At 50.9% G+C, this 20,681-nt stretch overlaps 13 protein-coding genes across 13 annotated transcripts; 8 read left to right on the plus strand and 5 right to left on the minus strand.

Annotated features, from left to right (window-relative positions):
- Positions 1–302: 302 nt before the first annotated feature.
- Positions 303–1,550, plus strand: ZRC1 (Zn(2+) transporter ZRC1; the record flags this gene model as incomplete). Its single annotated transcript, XM_022610056.1, has 1 exon — positions 303–1,550. One exon carries the CDS (start codon positions 303–305, stop codon positions 1,548–1,550), a length of 1,248 nt encoding a protein of 415 aa, XP_022466390.1.
- An 850-nt stretch (positions 1,551–2,400) lies between these two features.
- KNAG0J00630 (uncharacterized protein) lies at positions 2,401–3,207 on the plus strand (the record flags this gene model as incomplete). Its single annotated transcript, XM_022610057.1, has 1 exon — positions 2,401–3,207. The coding sequence occupies one exon, from the start codon at positions 2,401–2,403 to the stop codon at positions 3,205–3,207; it is 807 nt and encodes a 268-aa protein (XP_022466391.1).
- Positions 3,208–3,935: 728 nt separating this feature from the next.
- On the plus strand, positions 3,936–4,792 carry RPL20A (60S ribosomal protein eL20; the record flags this gene model as incomplete). The annotated part of the gene is made up of 2 exons (XM_022610058.1): position 3,936; positions 4,275–4,792. Coding segments are annotated over 2 exons (519 nt in total).
- Positions 4,793–5,170: 378 nt separating this feature from the next.
- On the plus strand, positions 5,171–6,745 carry KNAG0J00650 (NOP5/NOP56 family protein; the record flags this gene model as incomplete). Its single annotated transcript, XM_022610059.1, has 1 exon — positions 5,171–6,745. One exon carries the CDS (start codon positions 5,171–5,173, stop codon positions 6,743–6,745), a length of 1,575 nt encoding a protein of 524 aa, XP_022466393.1.
- Positions 6,746–7,052: 307 nt separating this feature from the next.
- Positions 7,053–7,982, minus strand: YHM2 (Yhm2p; the record flags this gene model as incomplete). The annotated part of the gene is made up of 1 exon (XM_022610060.1): positions 7,053–7,982. One exon carries the CDS (start codon positions 7,980–7,982, stop codon positions 7,053–7,055), a length of 930 nt encoding a protein of 309 aa, XP_022466394.1.
- A 254-nt stretch (positions 7,983–8,236) lies between these two features.
- Positions 8,237–9,697, plus strand: CUS1 (U2 snRNP complex subunit CUS1; the record flags this gene model as incomplete). Its single annotated transcript, XM_022610061.1, has 1 exon — positions 8,237–9,697. The coding sequence occupies one exon, from the start codon at positions 8,237–8,239 to the stop codon at positions 9,695–9,697; it is 1,461 nt and encodes a 486-aa protein (XP_022466395.1).
- A 422-nt stretch (positions 9,698–10,119) lies between these two features.
- Positions 10,120–11,529, plus strand: RNT1 (ribonuclease III; the record flags this gene model as incomplete). The annotated part of the gene is made up of 1 exon (XM_022610062.1): positions 10,120–11,529. One exon carries the CDS (start codon positions 10,120–10,122, stop codon positions 11,527–11,529), a length of 1,410 nt encoding a protein of 469 aa, XP_022466396.1.
- Positions 11,530–11,686: 157 nt separating this feature from the next.
- Positions 11,687–15,658, minus strand: KNAG0J00690 (uncharacterized protein; the record flags this gene model as incomplete). The annotated part of the gene is made up of 1 exon (XM_022610064.1): positions 11,687–15,658. The coding sequence occupies one exon, from the start codon at positions 15,656–15,658 to the stop codon at positions 11,687–11,689; it is 3,972 nt and encodes a 1,323-aa protein (XP_022466397.1).
- Positions 15,659–15,783: 125 nt separating this feature from the next.
- On the minus strand, positions 15,784–17,175 carry DFG5 (putative mannan endo-1,6-alpha-mannosidase; the record flags this gene model as incomplete). Its single annotated transcript, XM_022610065.1, has 1 exon — positions 15,784–17,175. The coding sequence occupies one exon, from the start codon at positions 17,173–17,175 to the stop codon at positions 15,784–15,786; it is 1,392 nt and encodes a 463-aa protein (XP_022466398.1).
- A 482-nt stretch (positions 17,176–17,657) lies between these two features.
- On the minus strand, positions 17,658–18,119 carry TAF9 (chromatin modification protein; the record flags this gene model as incomplete). Its single annotated transcript, XM_022610066.1, has 1 exon — positions 17,658–18,119. The coding sequence occupies one exon, from the start codon at positions 18,117–18,119 to the stop codon at positions 17,658–17,660; it is 462 nt and encodes a 153-aa protein (XP_022466399.1).
- Positions 18,120–18,236: 117 nt separating this feature from the next.
- On the plus strand, positions 18,237–18,692 carry MBF1 (multiprotein-bridging factor 1; the record flags this gene model as incomplete). Its single annotated transcript, XM_022610067.1, has 1 exon — positions 18,237–18,692. One exon carries the CDS (start codon positions 18,237–18,239, stop codon positions 18,690–18,692), a length of 456 nt encoding a protein of 151 aa, XP_022466400.1.
- Positions 18,693–18,883: 191 nt separating this feature from the next.
- Positions 18,884–20,035, plus strand: RNA1 (GTPase-activating protein RNA1; the record flags this gene model as incomplete). The annotated part of the gene is made up of 1 exon (XM_022610068.1): positions 18,884–20,035. The coding sequence occupies one exon, from the start codon at positions 18,884–18,886 to the stop codon at positions 20,033–20,035; it is 1,152 nt and encodes a 383-aa protein (XP_022466401.1).
- A 55-nt stretch (positions 20,036–20,090) lies between these two features.
- Positions 20,091–20,675, minus strand: KNAG0J00740 (uncharacterized protein; the record flags this gene model as incomplete). The annotated part of the gene is made up of 1 exon (XM_022610069.1): positions 20,091–20,675. One exon carries the CDS (start codon positions 20,673–20,675, stop codon positions 20,091–20,093), a length of 585 nt encoding a protein of 194 aa, XP_022466402.1.
- Positions 20,676–20,681: the final 6 nt, after the last annotated feature.

Genomic DNA, 20,681 nt, shown 5'->3' on the forward strand with positions numbered 1-20,681 from the left:
CTCATAATACCGTTCTTAGCATACTGGAGATGGGAGTGGGGGGAACAGGTACGACATTCTCCACGTAGTAGTAGCACACAAACGACGGTCCCCCTAGTTGTTATATCTTTTTCTTCAAATTGTTGCTAAGGGGTTGGTTAATCGGTCAACCATTGGGAAAGTTGTTGTCTTTTATATCTCAACAACAGGTACCTTGAATTCAAGATAAAAGAAGTAGAAGGGAAAAGACAAAAGTGCTATTTTCCCTGTAAGAAACCTAGAACTGTATCTCTGGTGTGTGGTACGACTCTATTTCCGCAATAATGAAGGGTAAAGAATTGAGAATTGCGTCACTTCTGGTGCTGGACACCGTGTTTTTCCTGATAGAACTCACTATTGGGTACATGTCTCACTCGTTGGCGTTGATCGCTGACTCGTTCCACATGTTGAACGATATAATATCGTTGCTCGTTGCGTTTTGGGCAGTGAAGGTCGCTAAAGAACGTAGTCCAACGGCCAAATACACGTACGGTTGGAAAAGGGCGGAGATCCTCGGTGCGCTGATCAACGCCGTGTTTCTGATCGCGCTGTGCTTTTCAATCATGATCCAGGCTCTGCAAAGGTTGATTGAACCTGAGGAGATTAGAAACCCAAGACTCGTACTATACGTTGGGTTTGCAGGGTTGCTCTCCAATTGTGTTGGATTGTTCCTCTTCAACGACCATGCGGATCACAGCACACACAACCACGGTGACCTCGAGGCAAACAACAGTAGCCCAGCTGCCTCCAATGGGGAAGCACTGAGCGATACTTCGAGCACGCAGATCAATAGTGACTCCCCCAGCGAGGATACTTTCCCAGTGACGGAGAGGACAGTCGGTATGTTGACCTCGGAGAATACGGCGCTTGTTTCGAAGAAGGCTGCCGCAAAGCAGAAAAGGCAACGGTCATTGAATATGCACGGCGTCTTCCTACACGTACTGGGGGACGCCCTGGGTAACATCGGTGTCATTATCGCGGCTCTGATCATATGGAAAACTGACTATTCGTGGAGGTTCTATTCGGATCCCGTTGTTTCTCTCGTGATTACGGCAATCATTTTTTCCTCAGCGTTGCCTCTATCCCGTAAGTCTTCACGGATTCTGCTGCAGGCAACGCCATCGAACATCAACGCAGACGGTATCTGCAAAAAGATTAAGTCCATCCCGGGTGTCGTCGGTGTCCATGACTTGCACATCTGGAACCTGACAGAGAGTATATGCATTGCATCCGTCCACGTCAAAATATCCGCAGAAAATCAACAATCAATCGACACAGCCAAGGCTATCAGACACGTGTTCCATGAGAACGGCGTTCATTCAGCAACAGTACAGCCTGAATTTGTCACAGATTCAGTCAACGATCATGAAAGGAGAAGGTTTTCGCAGATTGCGGGGGGGATGGACTCCAGTTCCAGCGATGCCCTGACTCGGCCTGCCCTTGCCAACACGGCTTATGGTTCCACTTCGAATTCAAACTGTCTAATTGACAGCTCAGTAAACTGCGACCAGGATCGGTGTCTACACAAATGATAATTCAATCGTGACGAGAGGTACCTTTCCACACAAATCCATGCTCCTAATGCACGATCCACTTATACTGCACAACTTTTTCGGTGTACCTTTTTTTTGACCTCAAAAATAAAGGTTATCAGCAAGCGACCAGTTCTAGAGTAATTTTGTACTCATCTAGGTGGTGGTTGTAGTAACTTAAGGGTCGCACGTTTGTCCCAACACACATACATATACTTACTGTTTATCAATAAATTTATACCTTTTCTTTATCGAGTTTTTGATATTCTTAAAAGTTGTGCTTTATCCCTTTTAGTGTAGCGTAGTATTGATACCAGAATATCGTAGAAAACAGACGGTAAGTATTGAGATTGTTCAAGGCGTAATCTTCCTGTTTTGAAGGGAAACTCTGTGGGTATTGGTGATACTTACCAATCCCAGGAGTAACATTCTGGGTTCTTCAATAGTGTACGAAAAGGAGCCGCTATGCAGTATACGCAAACCGTTCTGTTATTGTGACGATACAGTGTTACATCAAAATTTAAGTATTCCCAAATATGTGTATACTTCCTCCCAGTATCCAATTCTTGATTTCTAGGTTGATATCTTAGAGAATAGGGTCAAAAATATATAGATTCTCACTGGCCAAGTTGTATATGTTGTAGAAATTGTTTTTAAGTCAGGACCAGCAAGCTAGTCCATCGTGTAAAATACTTAGCGTTTTATCACTCTATGGGGGACTGGAACAAGTGCTCAAAATTAACGGTTTATTCAATATAGAAATTTTAAGAATCTTATAAAAGTTTTGGTTTTTAAAAATTTGATGGGCGGCTGTATTTAGAGATCTTAACAATACAATAAACAAACCCCGATGCCGATGGATTTGGGGCTCAAGATAACAAAATTCCCTGAAGAGGCAAGCTTCATCTATAACATTCAGCTGAGCCCTCGAAAAAATAGATCCCTAAGTGCCGTGTCTTCCGGAAAAGATGAGCGAATTTCCAGTAATATAGAAGGTATTAATTCAGGCTGGGAATTCCTTACCAGATGTTTTATAGTCAGATTACTCTACCTTCTTGTTTTCGGTACCAAAAATGAATTTCTACCACTTACTTGTTCAGTGATGGCTCTTTCTAATCCCCTGAATAGACGCTTGTACCTGTTCTCCGCACCGTTGAACCTTGTTTCATTTTCTCCAATTAATTGGTATTCAGGGGATCAGTTCCAAGACATCTCCGAGCTCTGCACTTTTTCATACATTGTGATCAGTGACTGGTTTGAAAGTTTCAACCCAAGAAAGTCAAAAACAGTTGTGCGCTTCTTCTTGTCCCCCTTCAATCCAATTTTCAAACCAATGAACTACGCATTGCTGACATTACTCCAGTTTTTTCACAAGGATACAAAACTCATGGTTGAGAGACCCAGTTCTGAGGTACATCTGTTTTTACTGCTGGCGTTCCGATGGAAATGGTTGACGGTAAAAAGCGTTGCAACGCGAGTTGTACGTGTTGTGCAGGTCCCTTACAAGTACGCTTACCACGTCAACGATGTTTTCAACAAACAGATAGATCGATACGACATCGTTAACATTAGAGTGGCTGCCCAAATAATCTACGACTCCTTACATGTTCTGGTACTGGAGTTGCTATTCTACATAACGTATATGACGCAGAGATAGTTCCCTTACAGCTCAGTTCTTATTACATTTCCGAATTAGTCTTTCATATCAGGAGCAGATGTGACTGTACAAAACACCCACACATCTGTACACCCAGAGTATGATTAAAGAGACAAAAAATACTCTATTAGGAAAATTTTCAAAAGGCGGGTTTTTTCTTTGAAAAAAAGTAGCGTCTCGTGAAAGTTCGCACTCCCAGGGACCACAGGCAGGCTGCCTGGGGTGGCGTGCTCCCTCTAGACCCCACTGTGTCTGCCGAGGTTTCTTTCTATTTCCTGCCTTAGCGCTGGACCGGTTTTCTACTGTCTCCTGGCAGCTCCCAGCCTGGACTACCCTCTGTGCTCCTGTTTCTCCCCCAGCCTCCAGGTAGGTGCTCCGCTTGGTGAGGATCCGGGATGCTTGCGCCCAGAGGTCTCAGTGTGGGAACCAACGTCGTTTCCTCACAGTCCCATGGTTGGGACGCGCTCCTGTGGGACCCATCCAGTCGTGATCTTTAGCAGTGGGGCGTACTGATTGAAGACAGTTTATTGTCGTGTAACGACCTGTAGTATCTATTAACTGACGTAATCAAAGACGCAAAAAGTGAGTAACCTAAATGAATGATTGTGGAACAGATGGCGAATGCGAGAAATAGTGTTGTTGTGATTGGAGATGGTCCGTGCCAGTGGGGTCTGATAGTAACTGATTCATTCTGAGAACCAGTGCAAAAAGCAAGACGGATACATCTGAGTGGTACGGACGCAGGTGTTTGCTCCAAAAAAGCACGGCTATGTGCAAGACTTTGATCATTTCATCAAGGGAAAATATCAATGCGTATACATGTTGTTCTGGAGGGATTATTTGGATTGCAACTGGCCCCGATTACACTTCCAAAGTTTACAGAGGACCCAATGGTCTCTTCAAAAAGTCTTTTCTCCCCATCTCGATCTGTTTCCAGTTTCAAGAAAAAATAAAGTTAACAATTATACTAACAATCAATCAATCATAATTGATCAATCTATTATCTCCGCATTATGTTGAGATAATCGTTTGTCCTTCAATTTGCTTTTTAATCCTTTTTTTTACAGTGGCTCACCTAAAGGAATACCAAGTTATTGGTCGTAACCTACCAACTGAATCCGTTCCGGAACCAAAGTTGTTCAGAATGAGAATCTTTGCTCCAAACAACGTTGTTGCCAAGTCTAGATACTGGTACTTTTTGCAGAAGTTGCACAAGGTCAAGAAGGCTTCCGGTGAAGTTGTCTCCATCAACCAGATCCACGAGGCTCACCCAACCAAGGTCAAGAACTTCGGTGTCTGGGTCAGATACGACTCCAGATCTGGTACCCACAACATGTACAAGGAAGTCAGAGACGTCTCCAGAGTCGCCGCCGTCGAGACCCTATACTCCGACATGGCTGCCAGACACAGAGCCAGATTTAGATCGATCCACATCCTAAAGGTCGCCGAGATCGAAAAGACCGCCGACGTCAAGAGACCTTACGTCAAGCAATTCTTGACCAAGGACTTGAAGTTCCCATTGCCTCACAGAGTCCAGAAGTCCACCAAGACCTTCTCTTACCAGAAGCCAACCACTTTCTACTAAGCAAGATCATCTCTTTATATTATTAGCAGTGTATAACAACTTATCAAACATAATATAAATAATATTTGTTTTCTCCATACTACCGTGCAGATCTCCAGCACGTACCGCCTCCGTATGGCACAGCACGGTCTCGTAATGCCATCCTCTGGTACCCATCCTCTACGGCAACGCTCCTGCACGTGACTCGTTGAAGATGTTCCTCTTCGCTCTCAATAAAAATTTTCAAAAATTTTTCACCTCGAAATTTCGATGATGAGTTTCTGCCTTCTGCGCAGCGGGCATTGGACGTAGTCGTATCTAACAGTTTATTCTCTCTCTTGGACAGTTGATCGCGCAGCTACCTCCCGACCCCCATCAGGACGACAGAGCATTACAAGAATGTCTTACGTTTTAACTGAAACCTCTGCTGGGTACGCCCTGCTAAAGGCTTCCGACAAGAAGCTGTACAAATCCGCGACTCTGATCCAAGATCTGGACTCTTCTGAAAAAGTCTTGAAGGAGTTCAAGATCGCTGCGTTCTCGAAGTTTAACTCTGCTGCTAATGCGCTAGAGGAGGCCAATTCCGTCATCGAGGGGAAAGTTTCCCCCCAACTGCAAAAGCTTCTTGATGACATCAAGAAGGATAAGAAGGCGACTCTAGTGGTCAGCGAGACTAAACTTGCCAACTCCATCAATAAATTGGGGTTGAACTTCAACGTTGTCTCTGATGCTGTTACTTTGGACATTTACAGAGCTGTCAAGGAACATTTGCCAGAATTATTGCCCGGTTTGTCTGACAATGACTTGAGTAAGATGTCTCTTGGTCTGGCCCACTCCATTGGCCGTCACAAGTTGAAATTCTCCGCTGATAAAGTGGATGTCATGATTATCCAGGCCATTGCCCTGCTAGATGACTTGGACAAAGAATTGAACACTTACGCCATGAGATGTAAGGAATGGTACGGGTGGCATTTCCCTGAATTGGCCAAGATCGTTACCGATTCGGTCGCCTACGCGAGAATCATCTTGACCATGGGTGTCAGATCCAAGGCGCACGAGATCGACATGAGTGAGATCCTACCAGAAGAGATTGAGGAGCGTGTCAAGGCCGCTGCTGAGGTCTCCATGGGTACTGAAATCACACAAACCGATTTGGATAACATCAAGGCACTAGCTGACCAAATTGTCGACTTTGCCGCCTATAGGGAACAACTGTCCAACTACTTGTCCGCAAGAATGAAGGCCATCGCTCCAAACCTGACTCAATTGGTTGGTGAACTGGTCGGTGCCAGATTGATCGCCCACGCTGGGTCTTTGACCTCCTTGGCCAAGGCTCCAGCCTCCACGATCCAGATATTGGGTGCCGAGAAGGCTCTGTTCAGAGCTCTAAAGACGAAGCATGATACACCTAAGTACGGTTTACTATACCACGCGTCGTTGGTCGGACAGGCTACCGGTAAGAACAAGGGTAAGATCGCGAGAGTGCTGGCTGCGAAAGCTGCCGTGTCTTTGCGTTACGATGCGTTTGCCGAGGACAGAGACGACTCTGGTGACGTCGGTCTAGATGTGAGGGCCAAGGTCGAGAACAGACTGTCACAGTTGGAAGGCAGGGACTTGAGGACCACGCCAAAGGTTGTTCGCGAAGCTAAGAAGGTTGAGATGACCGAGGCTAGAGCGTACAATGCCGATGCGGACACTGTCGCCGACGTTGCCGAGAAGTCTGACGATTCTGATGACGAGAGTTCCGATGAGGAGGAAGAAGAGGTGAAGGAGGAGAAGAAGGAGGAGAAGGAGAAGAAGGAGAAGAAGGAAAAGAAGAGAAAGAGAGACGAAGACGAAGAGGAATCTAAGGATTCGAAGAAGTCGAAGAAGGAGAAGAAGGAGAAGAAAGAGAAGAAAGAAAAGAAAGAGAAGAAAGAGAAGAAGGACAAGAAGGAAAAGAAAGACAAGAAGGAGAAGAAGTCCAAGAAATGATTGCATTACATTCGCCGAGGGTTTTATCACACCCCAGCACGTCCCAGTTCTTATTAATTTTCTCGACCTTCTCAGCATTATCATCCAATTCTTCAATTGTGAACACAATGTCCCACCACACTCTTTATCACTACCCAACTTGTCATTTAGAGTAGTATTTGTATGTAAATTAGATAGTAACAGAAAGCAGCTGCAGTAACAGCACGAACATGCCTCAAAAGACGAGGGGGAATGTATTATCAGTTTATCTAATTGGTATAAATCGTTTCTGTGTATCTATATTTACATTACCTTAGCGTAGGTGCGGCTAGTGCTTGGCCGCTGGGGTTTCGCCTGTGAGTCTCCCGACGAATTCCCTCGCCATATCGCCGAAAGCGACCATGAACACAGTTTGCCATACGCCGAGCCCGACTCTTGGTGCAAGCCCACGGTACAATCCTCTCACACCGTTGGTGCTGTAGATGTACTTGAACGCGGAGCCGATGGTCAAGTTCTTTGGTCTGTTTGGGTCCTTCGTCTTCGACTGCATTTCGACCCTAATGACCTCAATAGGCTGATTCCACGCGCTGAGCCCACCACCAAGTGCTGACGCAGCGATCTTTTCGACCGCGTTCAGTTTATCGTCTTTCCCGGTCTTCCCAGTAAACTTGCGGATCCCGTCCTCGACGAGTCTCGAGAGCCCGAAACGGGACCCCCAATTGGTCATCTGCCTGATGGCTACGGCATTGACCCCCTTGTAGATCCCCTTGAGTCCCTCCTTCGCGTAGATGCCTTTGAACACGGCCAAGGATGACTGTGGAGCGACGCCAGCTGGGGCCTTGTGCCGTGTGATCTCCACGGTCTTCATGCAAGTACAGAAGCCCATGGTCAAGTACGATTGCGCAACACCACCGGTGACCCCACCGAGGATCCCCGCACCGAAGTTGCCCAGCCCGAGGCTCTTGTACCTGTACTCTGCCTCCGTCGCGACAAACAGCAGCACTGCACCTTTCGTCGACGCCTCGATCCACGCCCAGGGGATCAGCCCCTGGTAGAACCCGAACACACCGCCACGGGACCACACGTGCTTGACGGCCCCAAGGAAGGAGAGGCTCCTGTTTGCGGCCATCGTCGTCTTCACAACCTCCAACGGCTGGCCCAGAGTAGTCACCTCAGCCATGTTGATCCCTGCACCGAGCAGGATGTTCGAAAACGAGACCGGTTTCTTCTTCAATTGTGCAGGCTGTTCGTTACTCATCGTGATGGTGGTGCTGTCGACTCTGATCCAAGATGTACTCACTCGCCAGGGACCGTCCCGTCTTTATACACGTCTCGTTCTCGATGAGACATCTTCTTCTTCTTCTTGAAATTCCGGTGGAAAATAAAAGTTTTAAAGATTCGAATTCTGCGATGCGATGAACCGGGACGATGTGTGAAGGTGGACGCTGTTTGTGCGTTTCAGGGCAGCAAGACGGTCAATCAAGGGTTTGCTGGGTGCTGTGAGAGGGAGTGATGGGTAGGTGCAGAAAACGGCGTGCTAAGGCGGTCTCTGGGACCCCTGGGGTCCTTGGGGCTCGTGAGCAACTGGTGGCGGTACTGGAGACGAGAGCCAGCAAGCATGGTAAGGATGAGGGTCCGCTGGTAAGTCCCCAGGGGGATGCACGGCTGAGGGAGCAGTTCAGCGGTGTATTGAAAAGGTTTGAAGGTCCGCGGGTGCGGGAACAGCGGGTGCGGAACAGTGACGTACAGGTGAAAGTGTACCATGACGGGGATGCTCCACCTCAGGGTGATGATGAGGCTGCGGTGGTGGATGAGTCTCCCGTGGATGATGAGCTCCAGGTGGCGCCACTGTCGAAACGGCAGGCGCGAAAAGTGGCGAAACCGTCGCTTGTGGAGTTGAAGGCAGCGGTGTTGCACCCGGAGTGCATTGAATGGTACGACTGCGACGCACAGTACCCTGTCTTTGCAGCGAAGATAAAGAGCAGCAAGAACGTTGTCCCCGTGCCCGTTCACTGGCAGATGAAGCGCGATTACCTATCCGGCAGGTCCCTGATGGGCAAGAGACCGTTTGAACTGCCCGATATCATCAAGCAGACAAAGATAGAAGAGATGCGGAAAACGCTTCCCAATGACCCGCAGGACAGGGAGGGCGAGGACGCGGGAAATGCAGCTGTAACTCTCAAGGAGACCGCCAGGGCAAAAGTGCAGCCGAAACTGGGCTCGCTCGATATAGACTTCAAGAAGTTCCACGATATCTTCTTTAAATTGGGCACCCACTGGAAGCCAGACCTGTTGCTGCCCTTTGGTGACTTGTTCTACGAGAACAGGAACATGCAGGAGGAGGCAGAGTGGATCAGACTGAAACGGGAGAAGAGGCCCGGAAAACTGAGTCCCGGTCTGCGAGAGGCTATGGGACTCCACGAGGGGCAGCTCCCACCTTGGTGCATGAAAATGAGCAAGTTGGGGATGCCCCCAAGCTACCCAACGCTGAAGGTTGCCGGGCTCAATTGGGGGATCGAACATTTGCGGGACGACGTGTACGGGAAACTACCAAAAGACAAGAAGAAATCAAGAACTACGGGGGCAGACACCCTCTTCGGAACCATTCTGTCCTTCGATGAACCGGAGGAGGAGGATAACGAGGGAGAGAGCGAACCAGAGCCAGAACAAGTCGGTGACCACCAGGAGGAGGAGGAGCAGCCTGAAGAACACGACGGCGCTGAGCATATCACCTCGATAGAAATTGGGAACCGTGCGGATAACGACCAGAGCACAGACGACAAGGATAAATCGTTGTACACGGTGTTGTCGGAAACGATTTCCTCAGAACAGGCGTCCACCACGACGAATATCCAGAAGGCGTACGCGATGCCCTCTGCGGGCCCAACTTCAAAAGAGCAAGACGAAGACACGAATGAGGCAACCGACCAAGAGCAAGGGAAAGACGATGCCCTCGAGAAGTTCAAGTTCTGATCGCAACAGCAAAGAGACACCAGTTCTGCGATTCGATGCGATGAGTTGCTGTACGTCAAAACTCTTCAAAAATTCAGTAGAAATTTTTTTGTGGAAGTCATCGATTCTTCTCAGATTGACCGGTCAGTCGCTGTGGTTTCCAGTCGAAGGCTCGTCACTGGTCTGCAGCGGTGTGTCAGTCAATGGGGGCGACGTCTAAATTGAGGAAAAGATATCTGGAGGATGTTGTCGATACGGAGGGGAAGCACGGCAAGGTAGAGGGTCCCGTAGATCGGGAGAAGAAGAAGAAGAAGAAGAGCGAGAAGAGTAAGCAGAAGAGCAAGAGCGAGAAGAGCAAGAGCAAGAGTGAGGGTACACCTGATGCCGAGGTGAAAGACTCTAAAGAACGAGCATCTTTCATTGACAAGAGTTTGAGTTCATTGATGCCGGGCCGCACTGGTGCTTCGAAAGTATCGAAGAAAAGTTCGTCCTCTTCTGGCGACGGTATCTCGCCCGAACCTTCTACTCAGGCCCCTGTGCAGAGCACTGGAAGTGCACCCCAATACAATCTTTCGAACACGACTCAAATCGAACACTCCGTTATCAAGTTTTTGGAGATGTTGAAGCGTCTGGAGGAACTATCACCAACTTTGGACACGTACCAGGAGTTATTGAAAGACACGAACAAGCTCGATATTCAAGTGATCCCACCTCTCTCCAGATACATGCTAAAGTTTGCCGCAGAGTTGAAAACACTGCAACTGTTAGGGAAGACGCCCAACTTTGAAGAGATCAAAAACTACGAGTCTCAATTCAAACCGTTCGACCCTGAACCAATATTTTCCGAGATTTCCAAATCAGATATCAAGAAGATTAAACAGGTGAGCAAGAAATGCAAGTCTAACGTGGAAGACAATAAAGATATGGGCACCGAAAACAAGAGGAAGGCAGGTACTGCTGGATCTTGGCCTCCACCGTTACCAGAAATTAAGAACCCGGCGATCAGAGCGCGTGTGTTTCTTCACAAGTCCGTTATTAAGGACAAAGTGTTTCTGGACGAACAGCATAAGATAGAGTCGCACAACGAAAGATTGGAGTTTTTAGGAGACTCGGTGATGAACTTCGTCGTCACTAAGATTATTTACAAGAGATTCCCAAGTTACGACGATGGACAACTGACCATTCTACGTCAGAAATTGATCAACAACAACCAAATCAGAGAGTTTTCCGAACTTTACGGGCTCAGCAACATGTTGAGGTCGAACATCAATCTTTTCGGCAAGTTCTCTGACTACCAGACGGGGAAAAAGAAAGTGGAAGCTGACGTATTCGAGTCGTACATCGGTGGACTCGTTGAAGATGACCCTGAAAACCATCTGGAAACAGTATATCGCTGGTTGGATGTTCTGATGGGCCCGACCATCGAGAGAGTCACGAAACGACAGATCAGTTTGCAGGAGAATGACTCGACGAATTTTGACGCAAAGAGAGAGCTGTACTCTCTTATTGGGTACGCCGCTCTCGGGTTGAAGTACAAAACCGTTAGGCACGCTACACCAACAGACTCAACTGTCACTGTGCAGTGTGTTGTTGGAGATGGGACAGTCCTCGGCGCGGGGACGGGTAAAAACATCAAAGTTGCAGGTGCTCGTGCTGCGGAGAACGTGCTTCAGAACAAAGAACTTGTTGAGAAATACGCCAACCTGCGCGCTGCTATCCCAAGAGATCAGTCAGCGGTGAAGAACACTGAACACCCAGCAAAACGCACTCAGGACAAGCAACAATTAGATGATGCATCTGGTAAGAAGGGTAAAATCAGTGTGGATTCGAATGGTCAGTTTATAATGTCGTAGGCTGCCAGCCTGTATGTATAAATAATTCTATAGAGGCATCACTATGCATCAACATACTTCGCATATGTTTCCACGGAACTCGTCATAGATCCCAGTGATTAATATCTATATAAAAGAAACAGAGTCGTTGAACACTGTCCCATGCTTTGCCACGCGCCTATCGTATGACATCCTTTACATCGCTCTTCGCCACTTTACGTTTACTTGGAAACTTGGCCTTGACTTTCTTCTTCGGCTTGCCCTCCTGACCACCAAAAAACTCGGGGAAGTTGTCCGTGCTCGCGTACACCGCCTGAAGATTGTTAGCATCCTTCTTCAAGTTGATTTGGACCTTCGCACTCTCCTTTGCGAACCACTTTTCAAATTCTAGGGCGGCAATTTGCTCCTCCACGGAGGTTCTATGCTCTGCGGTTGGATCTGAGAAGGTCGCTGCTATCTCGTTTATTTCCGATTTCGTCGAGGTCATGTATGGCTTTATGCCACCTGGATTACCACTGCTGACAAACTCTGTGATTTTAACAGAGGATCCTTCATCGGCCAAAGGTTTCTTTTTCCCTCGCTTTCTCTGCTGTTTGATATCAGGGGTGACACCGTTCAATAGTGACGGCAATGGGGTGGATTTGGATCCCGAATTGTTAGACTTTTCATCCTTCGTCTTGCTTTTGGGCACAGTGGAAGTACCCCAAACGGGTTTCTTACCGCTTTTATCATTGGAACCCCCATCAACGGCACTGTTTTTCCTCCGTTCCTTTTGGCTAGTCTTCTTGAACACGCGTGGGCCCTTAGAAGACGATACGTCCTCTGTCGACCCTGACGTCGAAACATCAGCTTTCGACGACGAAGGTGGCGTCAACAATGATGGGAGATCTGTTGTGCTCTGGTCTTCTGAGTGGATGACAATCTCGCTTATCGATGCCCTTGAAGTAGGTGTCTGTTTAGTTACGGGGCCAATTGGTTTGGACTGTTCCGAGTCTCTTCTCTTAGATTTTTTCTTTACCTCGATGAACTCGTCCGTGTCCTCAATGGCACTCGTATCGACACTGGGCCTGACGCTATTCCTCCTTAGGATCTCCACTGGTACCTGATTTGCAAAACTCGACTTTCTCCGTGCCGACGCGCTGTTACCTTTTAGTCTTCCAACAGATGACGACTGTCGTCTTGTTTTATCGATGGCAATGGAACCTCTCCTGGAGGTAGATTTGGGTTTCAGGTCAACTACCTTCAAGTCAAACAGTGGCTCGAAGGGCCTATCCTGCGAGATAAACTTGTCGTTGAATGCCTTAATGTTGTTTTTGAACAAACTCAACCAGTTGACGCTGTGATCTTCGTACCAGGGGACAGGCATATGCAGATGGGTCGCCAATTTCGGCTCCCTTGAATCTCTCAGAGTCCCCTCCAACAAGTGCCATAGCTGTGGTGTGAATGAGTCCCTCAAAATGGGCATGTTGTCTGCTGTGAACAGTATGCCCACATGCATGCAGATAAACGAACAACACAGCATACTGAGCATGTGGGCATTGCAGTAGTGTGCGTTTATGAGGATCAGCAACACCGTGTCGCCGGTGATATACGTAGCGATGAGTGCTTCCAAGAAGGTCATGTACGGTATCATTAGAAACCTGTCACTGAATTGTAGAAGTTCAAGCAAGAACTGGAGGCATTCGAAGAAGGATTTCCCGTGCGGGACATCACTGACGGACTCCTTGTAGCCGCTTGCGTATGCATATTTCAAGAAGCAGACAAAATGCTCGATGGACATGGCTGGTATTGCTATTACCTTCATATTGTCCGCGTCTCTCCTGGCCCATTCTCTCTTGTTCCATGTTTTGAAGAAGGCCATTCTTGTGGCCAAAATGAAGGAATGTGCGTAGACGATCCCGTCATTTAATTGCACGATGGTATCTGGTTTTTCCAATAGTGTCTCCTGGGACGGCGAATAATTGAGGCACAGTTGCAACAGTTCTTGCAAGTATGAGTTAAGTTTCCTGAAATGTAGAGCGTCCTCTGCGAGGTTGAAGATCAGGCTTGTGAACTGTTGTTTTGTTGGCTTCCCGTCTGTGTAGAGGAAATGGACGAAATGTGCGAGGGCGTCCCCCACGGGGAAATTTGCAGGGGCCGCGACAGCGATGTTCCACCGATCGCTTTCGAAGCTGTCTTGCAAAGTAAAAGTGATGTTACCGTCCTCTGTCATAAACTGGCCAGTTGTCTGCAGGGACTTGACGAACCGTTGACACTTGCTTTTCAAGAGCGTCCTGTCGCAACGACATAGCGGTCCCTCCCCATAGAGAAAGACCACGTTGCCGTCACTCTGTCGCCTCGAGGGTCCAGACTGCGGCACCGAGTACTCTTCGAACTGGTTGCTCCCGCTGGCTTGCAAAGTGATAAGACTCCGCGTACTGTCTGTGTCTTGCCCGCGCATCCCGAAGATGAGGGAATCTACCCCCTCGTCTGTGGACCCCCATGGGGAGTGCGTTGCAAACTCATTGATTAGGTTATCCCTCCCATAGTTTGCTGCGATGTGGGTTGTCTCGTCCTTCAAGACGAGGAAGGATCCGAAGGTGGAATCGCACGAGACTCTGAGAGCATGGCCCGAGACGAGTTTCCCGCTGTGGATCATTTCGAAACCTTGTTGGGAGTCCCCCGTTGCCTTGTACACCTGTCCTGCTGCTGTGCATAGGACGATCCTGCCTGAGGTTGCGATATCGAAGTCCCTGCAGTTGTCAAACTTGTAGTTCGGGGACCACGTCAGGTTCACTGGGAGCACGTTGTTTGTAATGTTGGACCACATTGAGCGCGACTCCTCCCTGATGGAGATGGTGCCCAGTCGTCCGCACTCGAATCGGAATGCGATGTTATTGCCGAACTTGTTAGAACACTTCATGTCGACGATCCCATTGGGGACGTCTCTCCTTGTGAAGTGGTTGAACGGGTCTGGCGCCCTGTAGCCCTTACCACGAGGCAGAGGCACTTTGAAAGTCCTTGTCGTGTAGTTCGAGAGGACGTGTAGCGTATTCCCCTTGGCTCTGACAAAGGTTGCGAATTCCGTGCAGAGTACCTGTTGGACACCCGCGGGCAATTGTACTACCACTGGCCGCTGTTCAATGTGGCCAGGGTGCCCAGCGTAGTGTGTGTCCGTGTGCGCGTGTTCCGCTGAGGACGCGGAAGTGCCCATCTGACCTACGTTAAGCCCCCAAAGGTAGCACTGTCCGTCTTGCGAGATAGCCGCAGAGTGGATCCTTGAGCAACTGACGGAGGTGATTCGGGGTCCACTTGTGGTGGGAAATCCTGGGAATCGTATACGACGCGGGACTGCACAGCATGCATTCTCGTCGTAGTTTGCAGTGGAGGAGTGACCCAACTGTGCGAAGCTGTTCCACCCCCATGAGAGAACCGCACCGTCCTCACAGAGGACTACCGTATGGTGTTCGCTTGAGGCAAGTTGTAGCACAAGGGAGGGCATCTTTGCCACGCGGGTAAATCCGAGCTGTGGGCTGCCGTTGCTGTTGTTCCCCCGGCTGGCAAGTCTCCCCCTGGAGCTGTTCCCCGCGGTGTAAAGGGTCCCATCATTCAGGACCAATGTCGAGTAGTACTTGGTCACCTTAGCGGCGACGATTCTCTTGTCAAGGGAGGGGAATGCCCCCGGAGCCGGACCCCTCTCTGCCGGCAGTTGGTCCACATGCAACTGGTAGAAGTTCTGCCTGTCGTCCTTGTGTCCTGTACCCAGCTGGTAGTTCGTGTTGGACCCGAGGGTGAGTACGTGCGATGCATCTGTGGGGGTACTGTCCACGGTGGTCCACTCAATCTGTATACGGCGGCGCGGGCCCCATTTGTAGGAGAGTCCGCGTGGGTGTCTCGCCGCGGACAGCCACTTGCAACGGTACAACTCCAGTGGAGTGAGTCCCTCTCTGTCCCTTGCGTTGGATATGTGCCCACGACGGCCCCCTGGGGTCTCTGCCCACTCTTGAGCCCACCGTGAGTATACCCGCTCTGCGATGTGCAAGTGTCCTCGGTCTAGCAACAAGTGTAGCGGCGTGTACCCGCTCTCGCACTCCTGCGCGTGCGGATCGGGCAACCCTGGCCCACCGACCACGCTGACGAGACACGACCAGTCCCTCTTGTACACGTCCATGGTCTCCAGCAACCCAAGCAGCTCAGTCGATGCAGTGCTTGGTAGTTGTGAAACGGTGTCTTAATACTAACGAGATGAGATACTTAGATATAACAGTTGCACGTACCCACGGATTCGAGGGTACTTCAGAACAGCATCCAGATGGACCCACCTGCGAGGGTCCCCAGGATGACCGTGGTGACAATCGCTGCGCCCGCTTTGTCCTTCCCTCTGATGTTGAGACTGTTTGCGAAGACGTTAGTGGCCGTCGAGTTGAGTCCGGCGGATGCGTCCCCGACGGAGGACCCACCGGCTGCAGCGGTGTAGGGTGCCGGTCTGTCGTGTACGAGCAGGTAGTTCATGACTTCGAGTGCGCTCATCTGTTCCCCCAAACCGTACATGCCGTCCCAACCTGAATGCTGCCAATTGAGTCCACAAGTGTGACCGTCTGTACCTCCAGAGCAGGACTGTGCCGCCGCCTGGGCAGAGGATTGCATCAGTGGGTCGATTGTCGATGCAGTAGAGGGCACTAGTACAGCCGTGAAGGAGAGCATCCGGGAGAAGATCGCCTTGAAAGTCCGCTGATCGTTGTTACACTTGCCCGTATCCTGGCAAGCGGACTCGAACATGATGCTGTCCCTGAAGAAGTAGGTCGTTGCACCCTTCAGGATACGGTTGACACGGTCCTCCCACACGGAGGACCCGTTTGTTGCGTTGTACATGAACGCAGTACCCCCCAGGACGACCCCATGGTTGTAGGACCATTCGAAAGTAGTGATTGTAGTACAGTTATCCTCTATGTTGGCGCCGTCGAATACGTTTGCGGTGTCCCCGAGGACGACATACCCCACGCTGACCATCCAGTCGAACACTTGGTCCGCGACGTCTAAGTAAGTAGAGTTACCAGTGTACCTTCCAAGTCTTGCCGCAAGGTTGAACAGACAAGCGTTGGAGATGGTGTTCTTGTAGTTGTACCCTGAGTTCCACGTGAAGATCTGCCAGCGTAGTCCACCGCCGCAGTGTTGAGTGTCCCAACGGGCCCACATCGTGTTGAACACTGCCTGTGACATGGCGAGCCACCCTGGAACTCCATCTTTCGTCGGTTTCGTGAAATTCCGTTCGACGGCGTCCATGATGGTGAGCCCCCATATACCTTGGTCATCGTTCCCCTCTACCATGGTCTGGTTCTCAGGGATGTAGTCGTAGTTGTTCCCCGTTTGAGCGATGAAGGCGTCCATGAGGAGTGTCTCGTACGTCGAGTTCTGGCAGAGGAACCAGTTCTCGATCATCCCGCCAAAGGCCTCGCCCGCGTGCCACCAGTAGTAAGGTGGCTGGAACATGCCCACGGTCCCACCGTACCTGGTTCCGCTGTAGTAGTCGAGGAGACCGTCTGTGACGAGGGCGGTTGCGGAACAGACTGGGTCGAGGGAGAGGGCGCTGGCGCCCGTGAACAACGTGAACAACGTGAGCGAAGCGAGCGTTGTGAGCGTTGTGAACGGCGCGCCAGTAGATGTGATCGATGAGAGCTTCGCTCTCATCGCTCTGAGCATCGATACAAGTGTATTCATCGTCGAGACGGGCGTCTTCTTCGCAGTCTTCCCCGTCCTCACTTCCCTAGTCCCCTCCGTCCTCTCCGTCACCGTCTCCATCGTCTCCATCGTCTCCATCGTCTCCATCCTTGCCGTCAGCATCTCCCGTGTCTTCGTCGTCGTCGTCGTCTTCGAGTGTTTGAATTAAAGAGGCGCAGAGCGCAGTTTATATAGTGATGCCCAGGGACAGCTACTAGGCTTGTGGTTGCGCAGCGGCCCAGCTGGACACTTGCTCGGGTCTTTGAGGTCGCCGTAGTGACCGTCGGAGGCACGTTGACCGGCTGACCAAGGTGGAAAGTGATGTGATGTGACAATGTGACAGGATACCATATTGAATTGGAATACGGCATTGCAAGTGCGGTCAGGCGACGCCCAGTTGGGCCCAGTTGGGTCGCTTCGCAACCCAACTGGGCAACAGCGCTTGCGGTGAATCAGTCCCTTGCGTTCAAACAGTACTTCTCTGGGGGCAACCGAACCCCCCATGAGCCCATCACCTGGGGCAAATTCTTCTTGTTCCTCTCCTGTGCCAGTTGCAACGCCAGTTCCTTCGGTGCCGTTGGCTTGAACTGGTACTGCGTGCGGGACGCAATGGCCAACCGGACGTCCTCCAGCGAGGGTCCCTCGTTTGTAGCCGTGGCAGACGTTGTGCCCGAGGCAGCGGCCGGTCCACCACCACTGGTGGCACCCGCGGCACCCGTACCAGTGCCCTGCGCCCCGCCGTAGTCCCTGTAGGCCATGGCGTCTCTGAGCACTCCACGGGTATACCTGTGTGCAAAGTCCATCAGTTGCAAGGGCACCCTCTCGTCGTACCGGTGTATAGCCTGCGACGCAAGCAACAGGTGCAGAAGCCGCACGTCTCTGGGTAGTTCCTCCTGCGGCGTGTCCCCGACCATCCTTGTCGTCCTGGTCCTCTACTCGTTGTATATATAAAGAAAGTTGTTATTCAGTGGCAAATATCGACGTCTTGACCACCACTACAGGACGAACAAGAAGCACAGAAGACGCTGAGGATGTCTGATTGGGATACGAACACTGTGATTGGGAGCAGGGCGCGCGGCGGCGGTGCCGGTGGTGGTCCAAGACAGACCGTTGCGAGGACCGCAGGAGCGATCAACGCTGCGAGAAGACAAGGGCTTGTCGTGTCCGTGGACAAGAAGTACGGGACGACGAACGCCAAGGGGGACAACGAGGGCCAGCGGTTGACGAAAGTGGACCGGGAGACGGACATCGTGAAGCCGAAGCGTGTGGAGGCCTCCGTCGGGAAGGCCATCGCGCAGGCCCGTGCTGCGAAACAGCTCTCGCAGAAGGAGCTCGCCACGAAGATCAACGAGAAACCCACTGTGATCAACGACTACGAGGCCGCGAGGGCGATCCCCAACCAGCAGGTGCTGGGCAAATTGGAGAGAGCGCTGGGCGTGAAGCTTAGAGGCAAGAACGTCGGTGAACCGCTGTTCAAGAAGAAATGAACGCAGGGGACTCCCAGCACTACAAGCCACCACCGTATCTACTGCAAGCACCACTAGAAGCAGCCACTGCGCTGCACGTATGTAACGCACTCGTTGTGTAGACTTTAACTGAAAACTTTTCACTTGAACCACGACCGCTGCCACTACTACTACTACTACTACTACTAGAACCAAGTAGTAGTACCACCACGATGAAGTACTCTATTGCTGGGCAGGCGTTGAAGTTGTCCTCCGCTGAGGACATGCGGCCGCACGTCGAGGCGCTTCTTGCGCTGGAGACCTGTACAGTGTTGGACATGTCCGGGAACACTCTTGGTGTCGAGGCGTCCCGTGTGCTCGCCGAGGCGATAGAGAACCCGAGGGTGCGGGACCACTTGTTGGAGGCCAACCTCGCTGACTTGTACACGTCGCGGCTCGTTGACGAAGTTGTCGAGTCCCTAGGGTGTCTCGTCGGGGCACTGCTCAAGTGTGAGAAGTTGCACACGGTGGATCTCTCAGATAACGCGCTTGGGTTGCGTACGATTGACCACTTAGAGAGGTTTATCGGTGGGGCCAAACCCTTGAGACACCTGTACTTGAGTAACAACGGGATGGGACCCTTTGCTGGGGAGAGGATCGGTAAAGCCCTGCATAAGCTGGCTAAAGTCCAAGCACCAGAGGACAAGGCATCTGGGCTGCTCCAGACGTTTGTGTGCGGACGTAACAGGCTCGAGAACGGTGCGATGCCCGGGATCGCTCTCGGTCTTCGTGCTCACGGCGCGGAACTCCAATGCGTCCGGCTGTTCCAGAACGGGATCCGTCCTCGTGGGATCGCCCAATTGCTCGACCATGGGCTCTGCCACGTCCCCACACTTCGCACCCTTGACCTCCAGGACAACACTTGCACTCTTCGTGGGTCCCAAGCTTTGGCACGCACATTGCCCCGCTGGGCAACAACTTTGGAGGAACTTAACCTCAACGACTGTCTACTCAAGGGTCTAGGTGCATCGCAAGTGCTTGCAGTGCTTAAGAAGGAACGCTTCCCTCGTCTGCACACCCTCAAGCTAGAGTACAACGAGATCACTCAGCAGACTCTCGAGGAAGCACTCGTCGCGGCCATCGAGGCAGACCACTTGCCCCAATTGCACCACCTCGAGATCAACGGGAACCGGTTTGAGGAGGACTCCACGGCACTCAACACCCTCGCTGACAGGTTCGATGATTTGGAACTCGATGACTTGGAGGAGGAAGATAGTGATGAGGAAGAGGACGAGGACGATGAGGAAAGCGATGCTGAGAGTGACGACGACGCCGATGCTGAAGTTGACGCCCTCGCAAAGGAACTCGCCGGCGCATCGATCTAGTGTTACAAGTTTGCTACGTACGTTCGTACAGATATATAGACAGAACGACCCTGGATTACTTGTCCCCCTCCACAACCTCTTCCGGCTTGAAGAGGTGGTCGCTGAGGATCTTGTTCAGTTGGAACATGGTCATCTTGCGGCCGAACACGGGCTGCATTGCTTCGTCACAGAAGATCTCACGCCGGTCAGCAGGGTTCTGTAACTCGTGCGCCTTGATGTAGTCCCATACCCCACGGACAACCTCAGTCCTGGGCAACCGTGCCGCACCGAGGAACTGCGCAAGCTTCTCACTCAATACTAACTCCCTTGCGGCAAGCCCCTTCGGTGCACCATCACCTTTCGTCTTCTTGCTTGTCTTCTTCTTGCTCACCTTCTTCGTCACTTTGCTTGGGGCAGTGGGTCTCCTCTGCACCCGCTCAGCGAACTCCTGCTTGTCCACGAGCACCATTGGGTGCTCCTGCAGGTAATTGAACCGCTCGATGATCGTGTCGTTCACTTGCTTCCGGTGCTCGCTGAGGTCCAGCCCGTACAACTCCTGCAACGCCTTCCGGATCTTCTTCGGGCTGATCTCGTCCGGGTCCGCACTGCTGATGATCGCATCAATCACTCCGACGTACCTCGCAACAGGGTCATCAGACATCGCACC

Source organism: Huiozyma naganishii, chromosome 10 (genome assembly GCF_000348985.1).
Source record: "Huiozyma naganishii CBS 8797 chromosome 10, complete genome".
Taxonomy (NCBI): Eukaryota; Fungi; Ascomycota; class Saccharomycetes; order Saccharomycetales; family Saccharomycetaceae; genus Huiozyma; species Huiozyma naganishii.